The sequence below is a fragment of the Magnolia sinica genome, chromosome 9 (assembly GCF_029962835.1).
Source record: "Magnolia sinica isolate HGM2019 chromosome 9, MsV1, whole genome shotgun sequence".
Lineage (NCBI taxonomy): Eukaryota > Viridiplantae > Streptophyta > Magnoliopsida > Magnoliales > Magnoliaceae > Magnolia > Magnolia sinica.
In genome coordinates, this window is record NC_080581.1 from 84071507 (window position 1) to 84097817 (window position 26311).

Sequence of the window (26311 nt, forward strand, 5' to 3'; positions counted from 1 at the left end):
TACTCCTCAACAATCGTATCCTCTTTTAGGGCACCTACATCGACGAAATCGTTTAGTTGGTGTTTTAAAACATCATCCCAGGTTGGGGTGAGTGATCAATTCAGTGCTACTATTTAAGTTTCATATGTTATCAAACAGATACATGAATGACATGAAAGTCCTATTTTTGGTTATTTAAATACGTGAATGACATGAAATGCGTATTCATGATCGAAGGTTTAATTATACCAATATAGAACCACGTCCACACCATCACTAGTGAGGATGTCAACATATGCGTAATGGTTGGCCCGAAGCACAACCTAATAAATGTTATAGAGTGCATGATTAGCCGAGTGCTTATTAATGTTTAGTTCAAACAGCAAGTTGATGAAGCTGGTATACCGCCGTCGAATCTCGGGTTTCTATCCGAATTACATGGGTCGTTGTGGTACTAGGCAGCTCCTCACCAGTATCACTTAATTCATTTTGGGTTTCCATTATATCAAGTCCCTATACTTAAATCGGATTTATAGTAGGGTTAATCATCTGGAGACGGCCACAACTAGGGTAAAGGTCGTCACCCGACCTCAATATGGAGAAGGCACACCACTCGTATCATCAATATCATGATAGGGTCGCGTACTCCTTACATGCTAACCGGCCACTGCAGGGAGGCTCGTCACGCAATGTTTTACCAATGTGGCAACCTCGTCACCCCAGTGTAGACCGACAGCCCAGGTACAGTGTGTCATACCACTATGTCTAGCCCCCGAGTCTCAACGGATCGTATCACACTAATGGTTATGAATAACCTCACTCTTTGGTGACGGCTAACATGGTCCCAGATTCCACAATGTGTCTCAAACATTTATCATGCATATGATCGGGCCATGTAAGGGATTAATCTGATTGTCCAAGGAGAATCTTGGATAGACTGGGTGTTAGGTGCAAGCAAGCCATGTAGCTCCAACTACTGTCGATCGCCTAAGTTCTGCCTTGGTCAACTACATGAGTCGGGGTGGCTAAATTCATCGACCATCCCTTGTTTTTAAGGTCAAGCAGGGCTTGATCTCTTCCGCTCATAGCTTAATATGACAAAATCAATAATATAATATTTATTTGACATCAACGGGGTTTGAAACTTATCTCAAATAATAAATGTATATGCAAGTGTAGGTTGGAATTTACATGTATCCACATTCAATACCCAACAAAATATGCAAAGAACATGCCCAAAGTTGTAAAGGAATAAAAAAAAACCCTTTGAAATCTACCATTGCCATTTACAAACCCTAATCAACCACTAACAAAGTAAGCATTAAAATGAGCATGCATTTCATCATACATGTGATCTACCAATAATAATGCTCTAATGCCCAATTTTCAAAACCTGACTATATATACAAATCATTTTCCAAAAACTCGAGTGTTAAACTTTAAGGATAGCCAAATTTCAAGTAATTTTCTTTTCTTTCTTTTTTAAAGTTTGCAGTTTAATGGAAGAGAAATAAATCAAAATTAAAGGAAATTCATATATACATTCAAAATATACGAGCGATTGCCCATAAGGCTTATACAAACCAATATCTCAATACTTACAATTACAAAATGAAATAATTTAACATATAAAATAAAATAAATTATAACTAGTCTTGAGCTATAAAATCACGTAGCTTCTCTTGGCAGATGCAGCCATGCATCCCTGATAAATATTGTACCCTACTCATCAATCTAGATATAAATATCATTTAAACCACTTACATGACCTATACAGTTATATATTTGATGAATGAGTGGTCAACTCAGTGTGAATTTTCCTCAAAATTACACACTACCGCATTAATTCATTTATGCAAAATAATCGATAATGCGATCTTATTTAAATGCACGGGTGCATGACTGCAAATTAACTGAGGATGCACATCCATCTGGCCAAATGAATGAACCTTTCAAACAGTCGGTCCATTTATGCAAAACAATAAGCTTTTCAAACAGCCGTCTCATTCATGCATTGGAATGAGTTTTTCAAATAGTCGACCCATTCCTAATAAGAGAATATACCTTTCAAATAGTCAATCCATTCACGCAAGAGAATGTGCCTTTCAAACAGTCGGCTCATTCAATTTGTAAGAGAATATATCTTTCTATAACACCCTATGTTTTCAGAACCCGAGTATATGACTCGTTTCCCAAAAACCCAAGGGTTAACCTTTTAAGATAGTCAAATTCAGATTTTTTTTTTCTTTTCTTTTTTAAAGTTAGTAGTTTAGCGAAAGATGGACAAATCAAACATAAAGGAAAATTTCATTTGTATTTAGAATACACGAGCGGCTGCCCATAATGACTTATACAAACTGATGTCTCAACATTAATAAATACAAGAATTACATAATTTTACACATGAGAATTAATAAGATGCATATAAACTTGAGCCCTTCTCTTGGCAGACACAACTATACACCCCTGATGATTGCACCCTGCTCTTTATCAGTCTGAACATGAATATCATCTAGGCCACCTGTTCTACCTGTACGGTTAAATATTTGATGGATGAGTGGCCAACTCAGTGTGAATTCCCTCAAGATTACACATCGCCGCCTTAGCTAAGCATAGTTTAAAAACAATAAGACATTTAAAACAAATAAGATGCAGTCTTATTTAAATGCATAGATGTGTGAATGCATCATCGACTTGAGGGATGCTCATCCAGTCGGACTTGGGTCGTCACCTATGCAAAAGACCGTTCATCAGCATAGCACATCACGTGCATACATCATGTACACCATAATGACCAGGTCATCATACATCATGTACGTAGGTCGATAGTCGATGGTCTAGGAGCTAGCGAAATGATACCCCAGTAGACCTAAGGGCACATGCTACAGCATCCAGAAATAGTCACCCGTTATCGCCAATATGCCATGTATGCATGATTAGCCAAACCATTATTATTCCAATTACAACTAGCCAATTTAATTAAGTAAACTCAAAGGTTACTATGGGGGGCTCGTCACCCAGTGTAGGCCTACGGCTCAGGCATAATATCCCATTCCACCATCCCCGGCTCATGAGATTCCCCCATCTTAGGATGCTTAATGGACACCCATCGACCAGTGGTCAATCAAATTCAATAAGTAGGGATTACCATCGCATGATATAGGTCATCGAAGACACGACGAAAAAATCTCAAAACATGGGACAGATGTCAAATCGCAGTGGCAAAAAGGGTACATGGACATCAAATCAAAACGGTGAAAAAAGGTCAGGCAAGGCTAAATCAGTGCGGTTAAAAGAGATCATTTCTAAGCCACTCAAGTCGTATGCCATATGGATGGTAAATCCCATATTAATATTCCATGTCCCATATAACCTCTAAATCGAGGGCCCATTTCTTACCAACCCATCTTGTTACATCCTAAGTATGGGTTCACGTATACAAGAGGAGTTACCCACTAGTAAGTGTAGTGAATAGGGATTCATAAGCGACTCACAATAATTTATGTGAAAGCATATAGTTATAGCATGTCAGGCACATGTTAAGCACAATAATCACAATAGGTCATGATGTCAACTATCGATTAAAATGAGAGTTATCATGTAACTATCGCATGCATGCATGGTTCACAACTATCAACTATAAATCAGATATAAATCATGTCTTAAGAGTTCATAACTAGTGTAAGAGGTCGCATGCTATGAGATAATAGTTGTGATGGTAGTAAAGACTATTACTTAAACTAATTTGGAAGTGGAAAGCTTAAGGGGAAAAGTCATCACCTCATGTTTTGAACCGCCTACATCATTGCTAAGAAATGCGCGTTCCCTTAGAATCAAATCCTACCATAAATCGTAAAGTTGTATAGTTAGATCCAAGCTTTACACATCATTTTGGGTTAAGGTCCTAACCTAGGATTTGGATTACCTAGGTGTTAGGGTTTCACCCTAGGGTTTAGTTCTAGGAATTGAACTATGATGTATGTGTAGCTTAAATATAATGTAATAATATGGTTAGTTATAATTTAACGTTAATGATACAACTAATATTTGTGACCATGGTAATAATAAGTATTACAATTGTAATAAAATAGTACAATCTATTATTAAAGATAATATTTTCAGGTGATGGATACCATGTTAATATCATTAATGTTAGTTTCATTTATAATAACTAATATTAGCGTAAGTAGCGTATTGATGGCTATTCATGCTTAATAATTATCTTATTCATGATAATGAAACTAATGGTAATGCAGGATAATCTAATATAGGTAGCGAGAGTTGACTCACATCAGTCGATTCGGTAGCTTAACTAGACGATTTGACTTGGTGGGTCAACTCGGTTAAAGCCGATTGAGTTGATTCTCCTTTTCCCTCATCTTTACTTTATTTCTTTCTAACCTGTCCAACAAGGTTGCTGGACCAAGATCCACCTGCAACTTGGTCAGCGACTCAACCAAGTTGAGTTGATGCGGCACAAATGCACTGATTCGCCTCAGCTCACTTTTTTTTCTTTTCCTACTTCTCCTTTCATTTTCTTCTCCCTTAGAGATGGGGCGTCCAACAGCCCTAGGTCTGAACCAGACTTGCCCTAAACACACCAGCCCTGACCCGTGACTCAAATGAGTTGATTGAACGAGTTGAAGCGGTAGTGACCAAGCTCAACTCAATTTCCTCTTCTTCTCCTTGCTTTTCTCTCTCTCTCTCTTCCTCCCTTTTGTTTCCACCGCTGGAAATGCCCAACAAGATTCAGATTAATGGATCAGCGGCTTGACTTGACCCGCACCCCAGTCGACTCGTCAGCTATCTCCTTCCTCTCCTTCTTCTTCTTTTCTTTTCTTCTCCTCCTTTCCTACTTCTCTTCTTTCCCTAGACTTCCCAAAAGTCTGGACCAGACCAAACTCACGCCCAACTCAGATGGACAGCAGCCCGACTCACATGACTCGGCCCAGCGACTCGGCTTGGTTTGAGCTCAACCCGGTAGCCACCATTTCCTACTCTCCCTCCTTTTATTCTTTCCTCTCCTTTCTTTCTTCTTCCTCCTTTTATTTGCTGCTTCTCCCTTTCTTCTTTCAGCCCTGGTCAGCGAGAACGCCAACCTGATCGAGTTAGTAACACGGTGGCAGAGGAGCATCACGGTGCAACCGCACCACCCCTGCTCCCTCTCTTCTCTCGGATTTTCATCTCTTTCTTTCCTTCCTTCTTACTTCTCTCTCTCTCTCTCTCTCTCTCTCTCTCTCTCTCTCTCTCCTTCGGCCATGACCAGCAGGGCCTCCAAACTGATCAGATCTTGCCCCAACTCGAGGTAACTGGTGCGGCTCGAACGGGGAAGAAGAAGGCTGCCATTAATGGCATTTTCCCTTCAGTGCCTCTTCCTCCATTTTCTTTCTTCTAGATGGTCCAAATGGACTGTATGAAGCTTGTGGCTAAGCTTTTTCAAAGCTTGGGAAAGGTTTGGGCGGTGGGTTTGAGCTTGGAAGGAAATAGTGGATTTTTCTTGGGCGGCTGCAATAACCAAAGAAAGACTCGTTGCTATTCGATCCTGCTGCCTTATATCATGCCCTAAACTCCTTTAGAGTCGTTGGATAAGGAATGGACAGCCTGGATCGAATCCTACTGTTTGGTTTTCTCAAAACCGTGGGAAGGATAGATGTTAGTATTCTTATAAGGAAACCTTAAACCGCATGAAGCTACCGATGGCTGAGATGACACCACGAGGATGGCCGAGATTGGAGGAGAACAAAGCTCACGGGGAGTGCCAGCGTGTCGCATGGAGACAGTTTCCTTTTTGGAAACATGCTGTTTGTAGGCCCTATTTGCATCAAAATCATGTGCTTGTACACGTGTTGAACCATGAGAAACTCCCCTGGTTTTGGTCAAAGCCACGCTCTGAATATGATGGACGGTTTGGATCGTCCTAACGGGGCTAGATGGTGGGCCATCGATCAGAACAGACGGACACTGTCCATTCGTCCAGGTGTGGCAGAAAAGAGAGAGAAATTCTCTTTTTATAGAAAGCTCGGGTCAACCCACTTTGACTGGGCTCCCCAGACCTGTGCATAGGGAGTGCACCTCCTCTAGTGCACACACGAAATGACTGTGGGGCCCACGGAGATGTTTAGATAAAATTCACTCCGTTCACTCGGTTCATCTACCTATATAAGGCCATGAGCTCAAGAATGGGGCTGACCTAAATCTTAATTGGGCCATACTCTTAAATTCCTAGCTCTAATGGTGGATTTTTGTCGATCTAATAGTTGGATCATCCTGAATTTGAATGGCAGCGGTTAAAAGGGTCCTAAGAATCCTAAAGAAGGTTCAGGTGCAATCTAGGGGCTGATTTGAAACTCAGGTGGCCATACCTAGTGACTTCATGGTCAACTATTGATTCCCACCAATCTAATGGTTGGATTTCCTTTAGATTTGATCATTACTGATAGAAAGGGTTCTAAAGGCCCATAGACTATCCACACTGTGATTAGTAGTGGGATTTAAGGCCCTGATCATGAGTTCTCACACTCTTGGAGTTACTGAACAACAAACTTGGTGATACAAGCCCTACAATTGATGTTTTTCTAAGATCCACACCATCCGGGAGGCTCTATGGGTTCCTTAGGGTTTTTGATGCATAGGTGTACAGTTAGATTCCTAGATCCACAGTCAGATTAGCTTTGGATCGAAGGTGGAGTTCCATGGGGCTTCTTCGCAAGGATCGATGGTTGGATGATTTGATTAAAGTGAAACAAATGATCTTTTGGGTCCCATAGGACCCTACTATTGTGGATGCATGGATAGGCCCTCAGGTCGACCACTAGTTCACGTAACTTATAATTAGATTGCTTATAAGCAATTAGGGCCTCTTAGGAAAGTCTAAATGGGATCGATCTACTTGATCCAAAATTAAACGGTTGTATTAATGTGAATTTTAAGTAGGCACGATATGGATTGGATTTAACGGTGGACCTTGTGGGTTTAGTCCCGAATCTAGTAGTGTTCGATGTGGATAGGTCGATTATAAATGATTAGGCAGTGTGTCCCCACACACATACGTACTTAGATGGTAACACCCGAATATCGAAAAGTATGGGGTGTTACACTTTCAAACAATTGACTCGCTCAAGTAAGAGAATAAACCTTTCAAACAGTCAGTCCGTTTAAGTAAGATAATGGGTCTTTCAAACAGTCGACTCATTCAACTTGCAAAGGAACGGGTCTTTCAAATAGTTGACTCACTCATGTAAGAGAATGAACCTTTCAAACAGTCGGTCTATTTAAGCAATATAATGGACTTTTCAAACAGTCGGCTCATTCAAGCAATAGAATTAGTCTTTCAAACAGCCGATTCATTCAATTTTCAATGAACGGGTCCTTTAAATAGTCAACATGCTCAAGTAAGAGAATGAACCTTTCAAACAGTTAGTCCATTCAAAATACAAAAATGGTCATTTGAATGGTGCACTGATCTTTCAAACAGTCAATCTGGTACCCAATAACGCACAAGTGTCATAAATGCATGATTATCTGAGTCATTATTATTCAAATTTACAAGCAACCAATTTAAGAAAGCTCAAAGGTACTATGGGGGGGGGGGGGGGGGAGGGGTCACCCAACATAGGATGACAGATTGACCCAACATAGGATGACAGATCGGCCATAGTGTCCCATACCACAATCCCTGGCTAATGAGACTCCATTAGGATGTTTCAGAGTGTCCTTGTCAACTAGTGGCCAATCATATTTTAACAAATGAGACTTACCATCACATGGTCATACAAAATAATCCATCAAGCCGCTTAGGGTGAATATACAGCAATCCATGGATGGTAAGCCCGCATCAATCTTCCATTTTATCCATCAGTTAAAGTAGCCACTAGGTCGAGAGTCCATTATAATTGCACTCAATTAAGTTACATCCTAAGTCAGAATGTACATATATAAGTGAGATTTTCTACTAATAGATGTAGCAATTCAAGTTTTACAACAATCTTTAAGTATGAGAAGATATACAATACAACGTATAGATATTCATACAAAATAAATGTTGAGCATATAATTTGATAATCAGATTCAATAACTAACACAAGTAATTGTGAATTAAAGATGTCAGTTATCAATTGAAATTAAAATTGAACTATCACTTAAGCTAACATGGAAGATGAAAGCTTAAGGGAAAAAATTCATCACCTTATATTTTAAATCGTCTACAATGTCGCTAGGAAGTATGCGCGCCCTTAGAATCAAATCAACCGCGTTAATCCAATCTGTAACTTGACTTCACCTCAATTCGATATCTATGCTCCAATGTCACTGAACTCAGCTAGCCCACTGAGTCAACTCACCTCATGCTCCCCCAACTCGGATCGACCTAACAATCACAACATCGGTCTATTGGGTTTGAGGGAGAAACACCCTGCTAACTATTGAGTTTGCTGATCCTGACCCAAAGCAAAACACACTTAGAACTGAGTCAGTAACTTACTGACTCGGTTATACAAGGATTGGAATCAGTTCGACTTGGTTAGGAGCCGAAAGCCAACATCTTCTCTCATCTTCTTCTTCGATTCTACTTTTTCTTCCTCTCCTTCTCTTTCCTTCTATTTTCTTCATTTCGTTTTCTTTTCTTTTCTTTCCTATTATGCCTAGTAGAGTGGATGGGCTAGACTAGGCCCAACCTATATCCAACATCCTAACTCGACTCAACTGAGTTGAGTAAGTCAGCCATACAACTATTGACTCGACTCGATGTGAATTGCACCCCACTCGGCAGCTCGATCCACTCTCCTTACTCTCTCGTTTCTTTCCCTCTCCCTCTTCTTCCTTTCTCCTCCCTCTCTTCCTCTTCTTTTGTTATAACGACCAACAGGGTCCAGACTTGACCCAGCTGAGTCTGAGTGAGTTCATGACTCTGCTCAAGTTGAGCTAGTGTGGTGACGCTCGCACACACACACACACACACACACACTCTCTCTCTCTCTCTCACTACCTTCCCTATCTTTCTCTTCTTGCCCTCTCTCTCTCTCGCCTCTATTTCCTTCCCTCTCCTTCCCTTTTCTCACCCTGTCAACAAACTAGGACGGAGCTGGGCTCATCCCAACTTGGACCACGACTCGTCTTGCCCTGGTGTGACCCTCTCTCTCTCTCTCTCTCTCTCTCTCTCTCTCTCTCTTTCTTTGGTTTCTATTTCTGAGAAGGAAAGCCCTAAAAAAGTAGCCTATATAGGCTATATTAATCCATTTCTAGATGCCCCCAATCGTCAAATCAGCTATGAGCCAACAACTCTCAACTAATCGAATTTGAGATAATGATCGTGGCTTCTGATTGCATGGCCCCTATTAGTCACCAGGGAAGAATTTCTGAGACCATGGACACCCTAACGAACATCTTAGATCAGTGAATGGGCCTCACCAACCACTAATGGGTTTCTCGATCAAATGAAGAAGATGACCCAGCTGTTAATGGTGGGTCATCATTGAGTGGCTGATCTTGTAATTAGTAATGTATAGATGGTGTGGATTTTTCCTATGATCATTATGGGACCAACCAGATGTGCGGTTATTAGCATTTTCACTTAATGGATCTTAGTTTCAACATTCGGCAGCGGCTCTCTTGTTGCAATAGAAACCCTATAGTGCGGAGTGAATGGGGGGTTGGGATGGTTTGGAATGGAAGGTTGTGATGGAAAGGAGTGGAGGCACGCGGATCGCAACAGCTAGCAGCAGACGAAACAAGATTTCTAGTTTTAAAAATACGACCGCATGCATGTCCAATTTGGGCAGAAAATCGTGTGCATGCACATGGGTTTCAATGTGCAGTAAGGGCGAGGGTTTGGTAGAATTTGAATGGCCAACGAGATGGATGATTTGGATTATCCTCTTTATCCTCGAAAGTGGCCCATCTAACGATCGAACAATATTCGTTCGCTTGCTGGCGAAAACACAAAAGAGGGAGGAATTCTTTCTCTTTACGGGAAACCACGGGTTAAACCCAGTTTGACCGTGTCTATGGTCTGGTGTACCGCAGGTGCACACTCACTATGGTACACGGCCAATTGTGGGGTCCACAATGATGTTGGATAAAATTCACTCCATCCATTTGGTTTGGGGGTCCCCACCAGGGCCTCTGACCAAAAATCAGGCAGATCCAAAACTAAGGTGGGCCCCACGACTTGATTTGGGCCCCATTTGCATATTCCCGTCAATCCGACAGTGGAGTCATCTTCAAATCCAACCTTCACGATTCCTAAGGGTTCTTAGTCGATCCTAGAAGAAACCTAATGTTTGTTACTATAATCGGATGGTTGTTACTATAATCGTATGGTTGGATTTATACGAATTTAAGTAGATTGTTAACAACCATGATATAAGATGAACAAATAGTGGACCGCGTGATCTAATGCTTGTGATAGACACTGTGCAATTAAATTGCATACAGGGTGGTTGAAATCCTAAATTATGTTTCTCTGATGACTTGATGATCTATCTTGAAGATCAATGGATGGATGACTTAATATATGGATGTGGATTATTTTCAATGGTCGGATTTAGATTGGAATGAATGTGAGTGTCCAAGTAAGTTAGGTTGCTATTTATACTAAGTTAGCTCACACGGTAACACCTGAGTACTGAAAAGTACGAGGTGTTACAAACACAAACAATGATTTTTATAGCAAAGCATTTAAGACATACTTTACTTAAGGATTTCTACAAAATCAAAAGGGATCATAGTCTATCACCCTCAAGGGTTGATAAACAGAAACCTAGGAGAATAATTTGCACCTTGCGTTAGCTCGCCTGACTCAGATTTGTTCCTAAAGTTAGGATTTCGAAAAGCGTCAACGAAACCTAAATGATTCGAACAAGCCTTGTAATGTTTAGAAAAACTTAACCCTAACATCATGATTTGGGGATCTAGGTTCCAAGTTTACCTTCAATGATTGCGGACGGAGATCCAACGAAGGATTTGGTCATGGCTAGATCGCCAATCGGACGGGAAAGAGGCAACCTTCACAATCAGTCTCCCTCTCACACACAATTTCCCTTTCTCCTCTCTCTCTCTCTCTCTCTCTCTCTCTCTCTCTCTCCTCCCCAAGGCTAGTGTATGAAAATTCGTATGAGGAGAGGGGGTGTGAATAAAAATGGTATTTATAATACCAGAATGTATACAAATGGCTCCAAATGATAAGTCTTCATTATACTAACCCTATGGGGGTGGTTTCGAACCATGAGAGCCTACAGGAAAGTGTGCAAGTCGATCCAAGTTAGGAGATGAGTGCCCCATTAGGGGATCTATGTTTAGACATAGTCATCCAATGATCAGACATGCTGATCAATGGATAAGGTCCCAAATTCAGTTCGACAATCACCATTGGTTGATCGAGGGCCCGGATATACAGATAAGCGTAGGGGAATATCTTAAGTGGACGCTCCAAGTTTGGCTATGATCTGACGGTCCAAAGGTCATAACTTCAATAAAATGGGTCAAGTGATCATTTCACTTAAATCTAGGATATTAACTAAGGTAATCACACAACTAATGCGCCTGCTGACTTGCGGGCTGAAGTTGAACGGTCCGAGGTGTCACCTTGGCTCAATATTTGCAATGGACATTAAGTATGGTAAAATAGATGCTAATTTATAATTTTGAGACCAATAGACTAGAACGTGTGGTGTAGCCCTAATTTAGTGAACTTGGGTATTTATGGAGTATGTTAACTCTCGAGACTCCTTGTAGGTGTCAACAAGTGGAGGAATTGTATAAATTCACCCACCCACCTATTTTTGATGTGCAGGAACGGTCGTTCGACTCCAATTTCCTTAAATTCATCATTTATAGCATAATTAAGGAATTAAATTGGATTATTACGGCCATCTGACAACTTCACTCACGTATGTACTGGGGTTTCTATGCGGAATTTTATAGAACGTTACAACCATGTCCCTTGCTTCTGATCATTCTTATTAATTGGATCCTATAACCTTTAACCAAAATTTTCATTTGCGTAACTCAAGAAGATACACTGTTTTGCCTTGTCATCAAGTTTTGACTGCTCATCTTTTAGAACATGCACAAATGATCAACAACTAAACACCTTTAGGTGTTCATGGGAAACATATTTTCTGGTCTATACACTTTTTGCAACATCTCTATTTAGAGGAGCTAAAAGAGATAGATTAATTAAGTACCAAGTGATACACAGCATCTCTCCAAAATAATTTTGGTAATTTGACATGCAAAAGCATACACCTGATTCTATCTAAAATAGTGAGATCCATTATTTGTAGTTCACCATTGTACTATGAAGTCTTTGGAATGGATTGCTCATGCCTTTTTGTTACACCATTGTAGTGGCGGAATATCAAATCCATGAGATTTATTTTCCATCTAAAATCTTCTTAAGGTTACAAAGACTAGGAAACACAAATATCAGCTTAATCAAAGCTTACGTGGCTCAGGAAGTTTTCAACAGTAGGCATCTAGTTCTCACTGTTTACCTTAATGTGGCGCACTTGGGCATTGGATCTACTCAAGCAACCGAATTTCATGAGAATTACGTGGACCAATCGGAAGTGGCTGCTTAGGAATTCCCGTGCCTTCAGCACATTGATTTTTTAACACGTATTTGATAACAATCAGGTTCCCCTGCTTGTTACGGACCGTAAATTTCTGTTGTCCTTCATCCTTATGGTCCACATCATCACTAACCGCACTGCTGCATTAAATGCATGCAATGTGATGACGTGGCTCAATCAGATTTCCTATTTGTGGCAAGCTGGCAAGCAGAGGATCCGGATACATTTGACAATGTCAACGTATGACAATATATGGTGAAAAGCAGGGAAACTGATGTGCGCCAGCAGCGTACATGCTGGGAACGGATTGGCTACTCCCCTGCCACCAACCCCGTGGCTGATGTTCAGTGCTCTGTGGGATCCACCATGATGTATGTATTTCATCCATTCCATTCATCCATTTTTACAGATCCTTTTAGGGGTGTATATCAAAAATGAGACAGATGTAAATCTCAGGTGGACCACACTGCAGGAAAGCAATGATGATAGGATATCCACCATTAAAATCCTCCTATGGCCACTGTACTGTTTATTTGACATCCAATCTGTTGTTTAGGTCATACAGAACCAGATGAAGGGAAAAAACAAAGATCAGCTTGATCCAAAACTTTTATGCCCCCAATAGTTTTTTATTGGTCGACGTTCATTCAACACTGTTTCCTGTAATGTGGTCCACTTGAGATTGGGATATACCTAATTTTTGGTATCATACCATAAAATGATCTATAAAAATATATGGACAGCATGGATGAAACATATACATCATGGTGGGGCCCACAAAGCACTGACCATCAGCCCTTGGCTGGTGGCATAGGGAGTAGCCAATCCGTTTCCGTACATGATAGTCTAGTCAGATATTCATCAATCTTGACCATCCATTAGGTTTTCCATACCATTCATGAGCCAGTATTAAATATTAATAAAAGAAAAGGTAGAGATTGAGAGGAGGATGCCATCCTGTTAAATAATTGAAGATGGTTTTCCTTTTCCTTGTCAAATAGGTGTGATGGACTTCGAAAGCTAAGGAAACGTTAAGTATCAGAGAGAAGAAAAAGAAATGGCAGAGAGTGCTGTGAACTTCTTAATACAATACTTGGGGCCTTTGCTGGTGAATGAAGTGCAGTCGTTGAAGGGGGTCCGCGGAGAAGTCCGTGACCTCATAAATGATTTTGAAAGCATCAGATCCGTCTTAAGGGATGCCGATGTAAGACAAGATACCGATGAAAGCCTCAAGACATGGGTGAAACAAATAAGAGAAATGGCTTATGACGTCGAGGATGTTCTCGACGAGTTCATGCTCGGCCAAGCACGAAAGCAGCAGGGTGCTAGGAGATGCATCAATTTTCTTCATAGACTCATCAAGCAGCCTATGGTGGGCCATAAGACTGCATCATCGATACGAGATATCAAAACCCGAGTCCATAGGATTAAAGAAAGAAAAGATGCTTACTCTCTGAATAGTATGGAGCAAACTTCAAGCTCCAAAAAAATGAGTGATCAATGGTATGATCCTCGACTGAAAGCTCTTTTCATTGAGGAAGCTGATCTTGTGGGCATCGATGTGCCAAGGCGTCAATTGATTGAATGGTTGGTCGATAAAGATTCAAGACTTTCGACGATTTCAGTGGTCGGGATGGGTGGCCTTGGCAAGACCACTCTGGTAAAGAAAGTCTATGATAACCAACAGGTGAAGAAATGTTTTGAAACATATGCTTGGATCACTGTCTCACAATCGTTCAAAGCGGAGGAACTTCTTCGAAGCATGGTAAAGCAATTCTTTGAGGAGAAGAAAGATCCATCTCCCCAAGGTTTAGAAGTGATGACGCAGGTCGAGCTCATACAAGTGCTACGGAGCTACTTGCAGAACAAAAGGTATGTTCTTGTTCTTGATGATGTATGGGAGGCAGCCGTATGGAATTTCATAGGCAATGCATTGCCGAATAACGAATATGGTAGCAGGGTAATCATTACTACGCGCAACGGTGACGTCGCATCATCTTCTTGCATTGGACCCTCCGATCTCATCTACAATCTCCAACCTCTGCATGCAACAGAGGCTTGGTCCCTCTTTTGCAAGAAGGCATTCCACTCGCACAATGAGAATAGATGCCCTCCTGGATTGGAGAAGCTTTCAGAAAGCTTTGTAGGTAAATGCAGAGGATTACCGCTTGCAATTGTCACATTAGGTAGTCTTCTATCCAGCAAGACGAATGTCGAGTGGGAGATGATTCACCGTAGCCTTGGATCGGAGTTTGAAAGTGATGACAGTCTTAGAAGAATGATGAAAATATTATTGCTCAGTTTCAATGACTTGCCTTACTACCTGAAATCATGCTTCTTGTATTTGAGTATTTTCCCCGAAGACTATCCGATTAAGCGTATGAAACTAATTCGCCTATGGATAGCCGAGGGGTTTGTAGAAAGAAAAGTAGGCAGGTCAAAGGAAGAGGTTGCTGAAGGTTACCTCAATGAGCTCATCGCTAGAAATCTGGTTCACGTGGCAGAATGGGAATTATATGAGAAGGTGAGCACTTGTTGCATCCATGATCTTGTGCGGGAGATGATTATTCCAAAATTCGGGGAGGAGCATTTCTTTTCATCTTCTGTTGAAGAGAACACAATACCTTGTAACAGAATCCGGCGTCTGTCCATTTATAAAGAGGAGAATTTTCCAAAATTTGATGCCTTCTCCTGCCTTCGCTCGTTGTTCATTTTTGGTGCGGAAGGACTATCTAATGCCCCTACAATCACTTCATTTTCCAGCTTAAGGTTGTTGAGGGTGGTGGATCTTGAAAACACGTCCATGGAAATCTTTCCTGATGATCTAACAAGCTTGTTGCATTTGAGATACTTAAGCTTGGAGAATACAAAGATCAAGAAGCTTCCTAGTTCGTTGGGGAAGCTAAAGAACTTAGAAACATTGAATCTTAAGGGCACTTTCGTACGTGAATTGCCCGTTGAGATTCTCAAGCTCAAGTGCCTATGCCACCTTCTGGTTTACCGCTATAGTATTGAATACGGGTATTATATAGCATTTAATTGTGCAGATGGAAGTAAGGTGCCTGCTGGAATCGGGAACATGAGATCCCTACAGAAGTTGACACATATAGAGGCAGAGAGCGGCATCATTAGAGAGCTGAGGAATCTCACCCAACTGAGGAGGTTAGGCATTATCAAGCTAAAAAGGGAAGACGGGAATGATTTATGCACTTCCATTGAGAAGATGATTCACCTTCACTCCTTTAATGTAAGATCAATGGATGAGGAGGAGGTTCTCGACCTGCATTCTTTATCGCATCCTCCGCTACCTCTTCAACGTCTATATTTGAGAGGGCGTTTGGAGAAGTTGCCTGGATGGATTGCCTTGCTTCATAATCTGGTACGAGTTGCTCTGAGATGGTCCAGATTGAGGGATGATCCACTCAATGCCCTTCAATCACTGCCCAATTTGGTGGAACTGGAACTACATCGAGCTTATGATGGAGAAGAGTTATGTTGCGACGGTAGAGGATATCCAAGACTTAAGAAATTATGGCTCATTGACTTGAGAGGGTTGAATACTGTGAGGGTGGAGAAGGGAGCAATGTCTAGCCTTGAAAAGCTAGATATTACACGTTGCGAAGGATTAGTGGAGGCGCCGTTGTGGCTCCAACACATCACTAACCTCAAAGAACTTGACCTGTATGATATGTCGGAGGCTTTCTTGAAGGGGCTCAGAAAGGATGGAGTTGAAGAGTTAGTAGATTCCATTCGCCACATCCCACTCATACAATATACAGACACTCAGACAAATACTCATTGGGATTTGTCATGATCCTGAAGAGCAGTTGTCAGGTGAATGCTTTATATTTCCCTTCTTCCTCTTTACAGTTTATATTTTTGTTCTCTCCGTTGCTTTTTTTTTTTTTTTTTTACTTGCATTTTCTTTTTCTTTTCTTTTTTAAATGACATTTTTACAGTTGTTTCAAGGAGGTCGGTTCCTCTAAAATTATATGGAGTAAGCTTTGTATGTGCCTCATGTCTAAGCTATTCATCCGTTTTGACCATTCATTATCACCGTGGGTTTCTTTTACTTGATGCACAGGTCAGATGGTATGCACATTTAACATGGAAGCGGATTGGGTGATGTTGGGCTCTGTCAGGTCCACCGTGATACATGTGTTCCATCCATGGCATCCATCCGTTTTGACAGCTCATTTTAAGGCGTGAGCCCAAAAATGAAATAGATCAAGAATTTTAGTGGACCACACACAGTAATCGGTGGTGATTAAATGCCCACCATTAAAATACTTCTTGCAGGCCAGAAAAAGAAAAGAAAAGAAAAAAAAAAGGTTTTGGATTAATCTGAAATTTGTCTTTTCCTTCGTTCAGGTCTATATAACCTTATAGACACGTTAGATGGTAAATAAACATTACGTGGACCATAAGGTCTCAACGGTTGGCTTTCGATCACCACTATATCCTCTGTTGTGGTCCACTTGAGCTTGGGATCTGCTTCAGTTTTGTGTCCTTACTCTACAAAGTCAATGTATGTGGTTTATCCACGCCATTCATCCACTTTTCCAGCTTATTGTAGGGGTTGAGTCCAAAATTTAAGCAAACCCCGAGATCAAGTGGACCATACCATAGGAAACAGCTGTTGGAATAATGATTTCCACCGATGAAAGCTTTCTAGGGCTCGCAGTGATGTTTATTTCTCATCCAACCTGTTCATAAGATCACAGAGACATGGATTAAGTAAAAACACAATTACAAGCTTGATCCAAAACTTCTGTGGCCCCAAGAAATTTTCAATGGTAGATGTTCAATTCACACTGTTTCATGTGGTGTAGTCCACTTGAGCTTCGTATATACTTGATTTTTAGTCTTAAGAACTAAAATTATCTGTTAAAATGGATGGATGGAGTGGATAAAATACATAAATCATGGTGGACCCCACAAAATTTACTCAGTACGCAATCCGCTTCCTTCAGAGATCCTCCGCAGATCCTTTTACATGCAGAAAGTAAAACACCCAAATTCTATAGAGCCCACCAGATTGTTCGAACAAGATCCACTTCTTTAACAGGTGCACCTTCTCATGTGCCCAGAAATGACTGCAGTCCAAAGCGTTGGTGGGTCACACCTTGTGCCTCTAAGTTCATGCATTTATGTTTTGGTTCATGATTACTTTTCAAGCATACATTTATGGGAAGAGGATGGTCTCCAGCAAGGGATTGAATGCATTCCATTGAAACTCTCTTATATGATTGTATTTTTTTGTAGGACCTGCAAACAAAGAAGGTGGTTAGTGATGGACATCAAGAGCAAGCGTCATCTCTTTGACTTTCATTCTAGCTCTCTGCTAGTTACTATTTTAGAACTCAGTAAGTGACATTGTCACTTTGGCATTCCTTATTTCGAGATTTAAAAATGCTGTTGCTTATATTGGTTGTAGTTCATTGTCGTCTGATACTTCTAGGCTCCTGAAGCATCATGGGAGTTTTTTTTTTTTTTCTAGAGATGGAGCTGCAAATATTTGTGGATGGGTATAACTTGAGTAATGCATGCTTTTTCATCTATTATTTTTCTTCTCCTTGTAATGGAGAGATCTTTAGTTCTTCTTTGTCTTCTTTTTTCTAATTCAGAAATCCTTGTTTGTTTTCCATCTCCTTGTAAGTTACTTGATATGAGTTTCCTGCAACAACACAAAGCCATGTGAGGCTCATGGCAATTTTCATGTCAAATACACTTTATCCATTAGTTTTACAAGCTCATGTTATGATGAGAGACATCCAACCGAAGCCTCGGTGAATGACAGCCGTAATTATAACGGTCCTAAGGGAGCGAAATTCCTTGTCGGGTAAGTTCTGACGCCACATGAAAGGTGTAACGATCTAGGCAGTTTTGGAGAGAAGGTCGGTGAAATAGACATGTCTGTGAAGATGCGGACTACCTGCACCTAGACAAAAAGATCCTATAAAGCTTTACTGTTCCCTGGGATTGGCTTTGGGCCTCTCCTGCGCAGCCTTTCGGGGGGGGGGGGGGGGATCCATCAGTGAGATACCACCCTGGAAGAGCTAGAATTCTAACCTTGTGTAGGACCTTCGGGCCAAGGAACAGTCCCAGGTAGGCAGTTTCTATGAGGCGTAGGCCTCCCAAAAGATAATGAATGTGTGCAAAGGTTTCCTCGGGCTGGGCAAAGATTGCCTCTCGAGTGCAAAGGCAGAAGGCCGGAGAAGACGCAAGTGGGTCACACCACACCAAAAAGTAGGATGCAAACACTCACACTATCATGATCTTTATAAGCCATCCAATCCATTCAAAAAATGATTCCGACCAGAATGAAAGGAAAATACATATATCAGACTTATCCAAAATTTCCATGGGCTCCAATAAAGTTTCAATGGTGGGCTTTCAGTCCCTACTGTTTCTCATGATTTGTCTTGGAACTAGTTTATTTTTGTTCTCTCGATATAACATGATTTGTTGTGATGGACAGAGTGGATTTTCAAACGAACATCAGTGGCAACACAGGGCTTCGTGTTGCAGGAACTCCCTATATTAGGAGGAAATCTCTCTCTGTCGTTTTTTATTTTAATTTATTCCCTGGGAGTTGGATTGGAGTGATTAAAGTCCCTCTAGAATAGCGCGACAGGTAAAACGTGCAGGTTCTTCTGTGGCCACATGTTTTATACGTGTAATCCACTCCATCCGTTGGCTGTGATCCTTGATTTTAGGATCTCCCAGACACACAACTCATGTGATCTAAACCAAAGTGAACGATGGGGATGACATGCCAATCATAATTTTGTGCCTGTGTATACAACATTCGTCAAAATGGCTCATCAGCAGTAACTCACTGAGTTGGAGGGAATGGACAAATATCAGACTGATTAAGAAATACGGAGAGACCTGACAAGCAACTTGGTTTCAGCAAAACACAAGACATTCCAAACCTTGGTAGCTGCCTCCCTGAATAAATAAATATGTTTTGAGGCCTGATTGTCTTTTTATTATTATTATTATTTTTTTTTTTTACACACGCACACACACCACCACACACTCACGCCATGGTGGGATTTCACCACCTATGGGTACTCGAACCCTCAACCAGGTGTTGAAACTCCTGAGAGTCTACCACTGGAGTAAGAGTAAGGACCCATGGGTATTTGATTTGGATGACTCTTGGCAACTAAGGGTGAACATGAGGCGTCCTAGGTGAATGGTTTGGATTCGACATAAACATCACAGGTGGGCCCTCCAGAACTTTGAATGCACGGTGATTATCATTTGTTAAAACGGATGTCATCACTCCCCATAATTTTTGATATTTTACAATGTTGTAAGTAGTTGTTACTTATTCAAATATTATAAGTTTAATTACTGAATATGGAGTCCAGATGGCTGGGCCCACGGTTGGAGATCCAGACGAGTGATCACATGGACCCACATTTGTCCGGAGAAAAATGCTTCCTTTTTTTAAGCCAGCAATAGAAAGTTGCCTGGTATCCTTGTGATGGGCTGATGCTCCTCCAGCTTAAGTTGTACGAACGGTTCAAAGGATATCAAAGTTATATGAGCTCTACGATTTTGTATTTATTTATACCTACACCATTCATCCATTTGGTGAGAGCATTTTAGAGGATGAGTCCAAGAGTAAGTCATACAAAAAGTTCAAAGTGGACCACACCACAAATAGCAGTGGGGACAATGATCACCGTTAAAACATTCATAGGCCCACCGTAACAGTTATTTTCCATCCAATCTATTAATAAGGTCAATAAGGTCACACAGACTTGTATGAAAAGGAAAAACAAATATAATGTTGATCCAAAACTTCTGTTACCCATAAAAGGGTTTCAATGGTAGACATTCAATCCCCCAATGCTTTTTACAGTATGGTCCACTTGATTTTTTTGGTCTGTTTTATTTTTCAGCTCAAGCCTTATGACTAGCTCACCAAGTGGATGGATGGTTTGATTGTAACTCATATCTCATGATGGGACCCACAAAACTTGGTGATGTCAACACACCAGCCAAATCGATAGCGTGTGTTACACCATCCAATCCTTGCCTTCGAATGAGAAGATAGTGGTGGCCACTAATGGTAGCAGTAAGGGACGTCCAGTAGAGAAGATGGTTTCAAACCCTACCGTTGCTGCTATTATGGATTCCTATGCACGATAGCCACTTGCTTAGGCATGACTAGACTATCACATTCTGACATATGATTGATGGTCTCCTCTCTGGCTATTGATTCAAATGCCACTGTTTTTAGCATGGTCAAGAGGCTCACAGTCATCATTGAGGGTTGTTTTTCATCGCCATTACCGGCTAGAAATCACGGCGGTGACCAGTTTGTGGAGGGACGGTAGGGTATGAGGGTTTTTTTTTTTTTTTGGGTTGGTTTTACTGTAAAACGAGCCCTTAAGGCCCTTTTGTAGTAATTTTGAATGATCCCCCTTTGCCCTTTCTATCCAATGAGAGCCTACTAGCCCATTTCATTCTATTTGTGGGCTCTATCTTAAGACTAATTGAATGGCTATCAACCATTCTCGTTGGCACATCTCTATGGGCCAGAGTTATAATGGGCTTTAGCTCGTAGACATTGCATGGTGAGCCATATGATTGGGTCGTGTGTTAGGGACCTGATATGAGCCTGCTATTTGGACTATTTTAGGCCCTATTTTTGTCCTGGTTCTGGCCTTTTCTTTGTCAAGGGCCAAGTTGGGTTGGGAATTTATTAGGCTTGAGTTTAATGTGCTTGGGTTGCAGCCAATTTTAACAACCAAGTCAATTGACTAAATTCATATATCTTGTGAGGTCCAATTTAGGCACATGCTTACCTTTTTCAACTATGTCTTGGACCCATAATGTAGAAACTGGCAAAGACCCTTGATTTAAAAGGAATTAAAGGAGAGAGAAACCTACTTGTATGTATCCTTTTAGAAATCTCCAATATATTTTAATGATGGATGCCAACTACTTTCTAGGTCAAATCGGACTGTTTGATTGATAATCCGTTGATGGCAGGATTATATTCGCAATCTTAAAGTTTAAATCTGTAGAATTGGATCCGGTTGTGTTAGCCACCACGGTGAAATCAATCAGTGAAGATTTTACAAAGTTTGACTCTTAATATTGGGATACATTGGTAGGATTGCATATGGTTCCGTTTGCATTGAATGCAGACAATAATGAAAATGCAGACAATTACCGTCTGTCATAAATGTAAATGGTGTGTAGTAAACATAGCTAGTGGTGTAAGACTGAGACACTCATTTCACCCACAGGCATTGAGTATCTCATATTTACATGATCGATATTACTTGATTTCATACTCTGGAGAGTCACTTGCATGTCATGACTTTCTCCCACAGGAGGAGTAATAATGATGTGACCGATTCTCTCCATGGTTGATTTACTTGGGCCCGTCTTTATTCTGGGTAATTCAATTGAAGGCTCGATCAATTGCTTGATAAATTTGCCTAATATTCATTTTTATTTATAAATGATTTTATATAAACAATCAGCTAATATGAGTATAATTTTTTAATCCATTACAATTCCAACTCAAACATATCATGTCCCTGCCTTAACTAGGTCTAATTATGTTCAATGGAAAAAGTCTATAGAAATTGTCCTAGGTTGCTTAAAGTTAGACTTTGCCTTGAATAAATCAGAACCTACAAAATCATCTGAAAATGTTACTAAGTCAGAAGTTAATCGTTATGAGGCACGGTCCAAATCCAACAGTGTGTGTTTCAAAATCATGAAGCACTCAATTTCTGAGACAATGAGGGATGTCATGTATTATGTGGATAATGCCAAAGTTTCCTTGAGAAAAATGGAAAACCAATTCAATAAATCAGATAAGGCTGAAGTGCGTTTGTTATTGAATAAATCAACATACTCATCTTACGATGAAAAATGAAACATTCGTTAATACACCATAGAGTAGATCGAAGTGGTTTCTAAGATCCACTCTTTGGGCTTGGAAGTTAAAGATGACTAACTAGTTAACTTGGTCATGAACAACTTTTCTCCTCAATACATTACCTTCCTAGTGAACTATAATACACTAAAGGATAAATGGACGTTAGATGAACTGATTTCTCAATATGTCCTAGAGGAGGAAAGGCTAAAGACGCTAAGCAAAGCACAAAATGTTAATCTAGTAACCTCATGACATGGACATAATATGAAGAGAAAAATGAAACAAAGTTATAATAAGGGATCCTTAGGTCCTCCAGTTAGAAATCATGAAAATCAACCTAGGAATATATCGAGTGACAAGTGGACTAAAATGAATAATTACTTCTTCTACAAGAAGTCGTGCCATCAGAAGAAAGACTGTATAAGTACAAGCAGTGACTCATAAAGAACGATAATAATACTATTCTGGTCTGTTTTGAATCTAATCTAATTGATGTGTCGGTAAATTCTTAATGGATATATAGATTCGAGAACAATTATTTATATATATACTTTTACGCAAGACTTGTAATAGATCAGGCTACCAACTCATGTGGAATGCTCAGTATACATAGGCAATGGCGTTAAAGTTGATGTGGAGGCAGTCAAAGTCTGTAAACTTATGTTAGAGTTGAATCTAGTAGATACATTTTGTACGCCTTCTATAGGGCGTAATTTAATCTCTAATTTTTCATTTGGATGAATTAAGTTATTGATTTTAAATTTGAGAATAAAAGATTGAGTATTTACTTTTATTTAATTAATGTTGGTACCGGCTCTAGGGTGAACAACCTATAACAACTAAATTTGAATGCATCACACATTTATAATGTAAATGCCCTGCATGAAAATAAAATAGGATTTAAGTGAAGACTAGATTATGAAAATTCCTCCATATTATGGCATAAGAGATTATGTCATATCTCTCGTGAGATATTGGATAGGCTGGTGCGAAAAGAGATTCTTCATTCTCTACACTTCTCCGACTATAAATTATGTGTTAATTGTATTAATGGTAAACTGACCAGAACCAAAAAGAATGGTGCGATAAAGAGTGAAGGACTCTTAAAAGTGATACAAATAGACATTTTGTGGCCCATTCCCTATAGCATCCTGGAGTGGGTACAAATATTTTATCACATTTATAAATGACTACTCTCGTTTTGGGTATCTTTATCTTATTAGTAAAAAATCAGATGCCCTTGATGCTTTTAAAATCAATAAGGATGAAGTTGAAAATTAACTCGATAGGAAGATTAAGTTCATTAGGTCTGACCGTGATGGTGAATACTATAGCAGATATGACGAATTAAGTCACAATCTAGGACTCTTCGCTAGATACCCACAAGATTGTTGTATTGTCGCCCAGTACACCATACTTGGTATTGTTGTTAGATACCCACAAGATTATGGTATTGTCGCCCAGTACACCATACTTGGATTGTAGTATCCATAGGGCCCCTAGCAAGACTGTAAGTAAAAGTCCTTTTGAGTTGGTAAATAGAAGAAAACCATGTCTTTGATAACCACATGTTTGGGGATGTCCTACTGAGGCCAAAGTTTATAATCTGCATGAAAGAAATCTCGATTTTAACACCATAAGTTATTTCTGTATACGATATCCAAAAAAGTCAAAAGGTTGTCGATTCTACTATAATTCTCACTCCATAAGGTTTATTGAGACTGAAAATACCAGATTCATTGAGAATACTGAAAATAGTATGAGCATAAACAGTTGGGATTTTATATTCGAGGAAGAAAAGACTGACTTCTGTCACAATCATTCTCGACCACGTTGGTATAAATCCTACAGTTGAACCTATAATCACTGCAAATCACCACAACGAACATCCTATACAACGCACTAAGGAAGAAAATCAAAATCACACTAAAAAGGTGAGCCATTAAAAAGATTTGAAAGAGAGATGAGTGTATCTACATTAAAATTAGTGGGAACAAGTTCATCATATTAGTTTTATATGTTGATAACATTTTATTGGCTAGTAGTGACACATGAATGTTGAGTAACACCAAGATATTCCTATCTTAAATATTTGAAATGAAGGATCTTGGTATTGCCTCTCATGTCATTAGTATTGAGATACATCAAGACAGATCACGTGGATGGCTTAGCTTGTCACAGAGAGCCTATATTAATAGGATATTCGAAATGTATGACATGCAAAATTGTGTTCCTGAACAATCGTCTATTGTAAAGGGTGATAAATTCGGCCAGTTCTAGTGTCTTAAGAATGATTTAGAAAAGAATCGAATGAAGGATTTTTCATATGCATTAGTAGAAGGGAGCATCATGTATGCTCAAGTTTGCATATGACCAGATATTGCCTTTGCAGTTGAATTGTTAGGCAGGTATCTATATAATTTGATAATGCAACATTTGATAGCTGCAAAGAAGGTGTTGCGCTATGTCACGCCCCAAACTCGGGAACCGGGCTCACAAAATTCCCGATCGCCGAATCTGGCGCCGACAGCCTCCGTAGAACCCCATTCTCGGCTCCCAGCGCCCATTCGCCAGGTTCCGATCCTGGGATGCTACAAGGAGGATTTTTAACATCCGTTTGATTCGTAATAAGCATAACCAAAGGCATAACCCACAAACACAACCAAAAACATCCATCACATTTCCACTATAATCAAAAACTTTACAGGTACAATGAGCATAAGGGAAATACAATGAAGATAGACCAAAACTCCAAAAGAAGATCAGCCACGCGTCCAAGCCTCAGCGCTGCTGCGATCCAACGTCACCTGCACGCAACGGTCGTGCATAAGCTTATAGAAAGCTTAGGGGTGGTGAAAGTGTATGCTCAAGGTGATAATGTAGTCATGCAATACAGAGTAATGCGGAACATGCCGATGAATGCTAAGAATCCCATTAGCCGTACAAGGCCATGCGGTGCAAAGAATGATGTCGGCCATACCAAGGCCATGCAATGCAATGCAAGTCAAGCATACAAATCCTCATCTAAGTCCACATGTCAATACGGCTCAAATCGGGAATATCACGGGGTCTAGTACACTCCAAGCCGATTGCCGCCCCATCGCGCGCAATAAGGTGAGTGGAAAAGACCTCACTATCCGCCCGCCAACATCGGGCTCGGCTCGTCAATAGCGGACCCATTCCTCGAGCCGGTCGAACTCAGTCTAGCTTTGCCCCTACTCCGGGGGTAAGGCCGCACCCCTTCCAACCGACCACGACACGTGGAAAACGCAACCTCCGGTAACGGCAATCGCGCCATGCATCCACTCGGCTAGACATTGGAGCAACCTCCGGTACCATAAGGGTTTAGGGACTTTCACCCAGGGATATCTATCGCACCCCATGTAGAACAAGATTTTCGGTATCCAATCTGTCAACCATGATATGCATGTGGAGGCTACGACCCTGATGTCGCTAGGGCATATAGTAACCATGTCACACAATGCAAAATGCATGAATCACACTATTCACTCATGCAACAATCCTGCGCGTATCGTGCGCTCATGTAGGGCAACACCCCTGTACGGGGCCCCTAGACAATCTGCCCGAAGGCACATCATTTCTCATATCAAGCATACGTATGATGCATATGATCATGAATCATGGAATTAAATATGTCATATGGGGTGGATGATGCTCATAATGAAGACGGGCCTAGACGGCCTACATATTACACATATGGGCCTATCAGTGGGCCCAAGGGAAAGTCATAATGCGGACATTTAACCACACCACACTTACAATGTGGACGTCAAACCAACATTGCTCCCAAGGCACGACTGCCACAAATATCATTTCATAAGTT

At 40.5% G+C, this 26311-nt stretch overlaps 1 protein-coding gene across 3 annotated transcripts in view; it reads left to right on the forward strand.

Moving 5' to 3' along the window:
- LOC131255905 (disease resistance protein RPM1-like) overlaps positions 1–26311 on the forward strand; it is a 119558-nt gene that overhangs the window by 4080 nt on the left and 89167 nt on the right. The window contains exons 2-3 of one of the 3 annotated variants that reach the window (XM_058256844.1): positions 13550–16382; positions 17814–18032. In XM_058256844.1, coding sequence (XP_058112827.1) covers positions 13606–16362 — 2757 coding nt within the window. In that variant the 5' untranslated portion in view covers positions 13550–13605 and the 3' untranslated portion in view covers positions 16363–16382; positions 17814–18032. Of the gene's footprint in view, positions 1–13549; positions 16383–16507; positions 16601–17813; positions 18033–26311 lie in introns of those variants that run through there. The other 2 variants (XM_058256845.1, XM_058256846.1) reach the window with 2 other exon arrangements.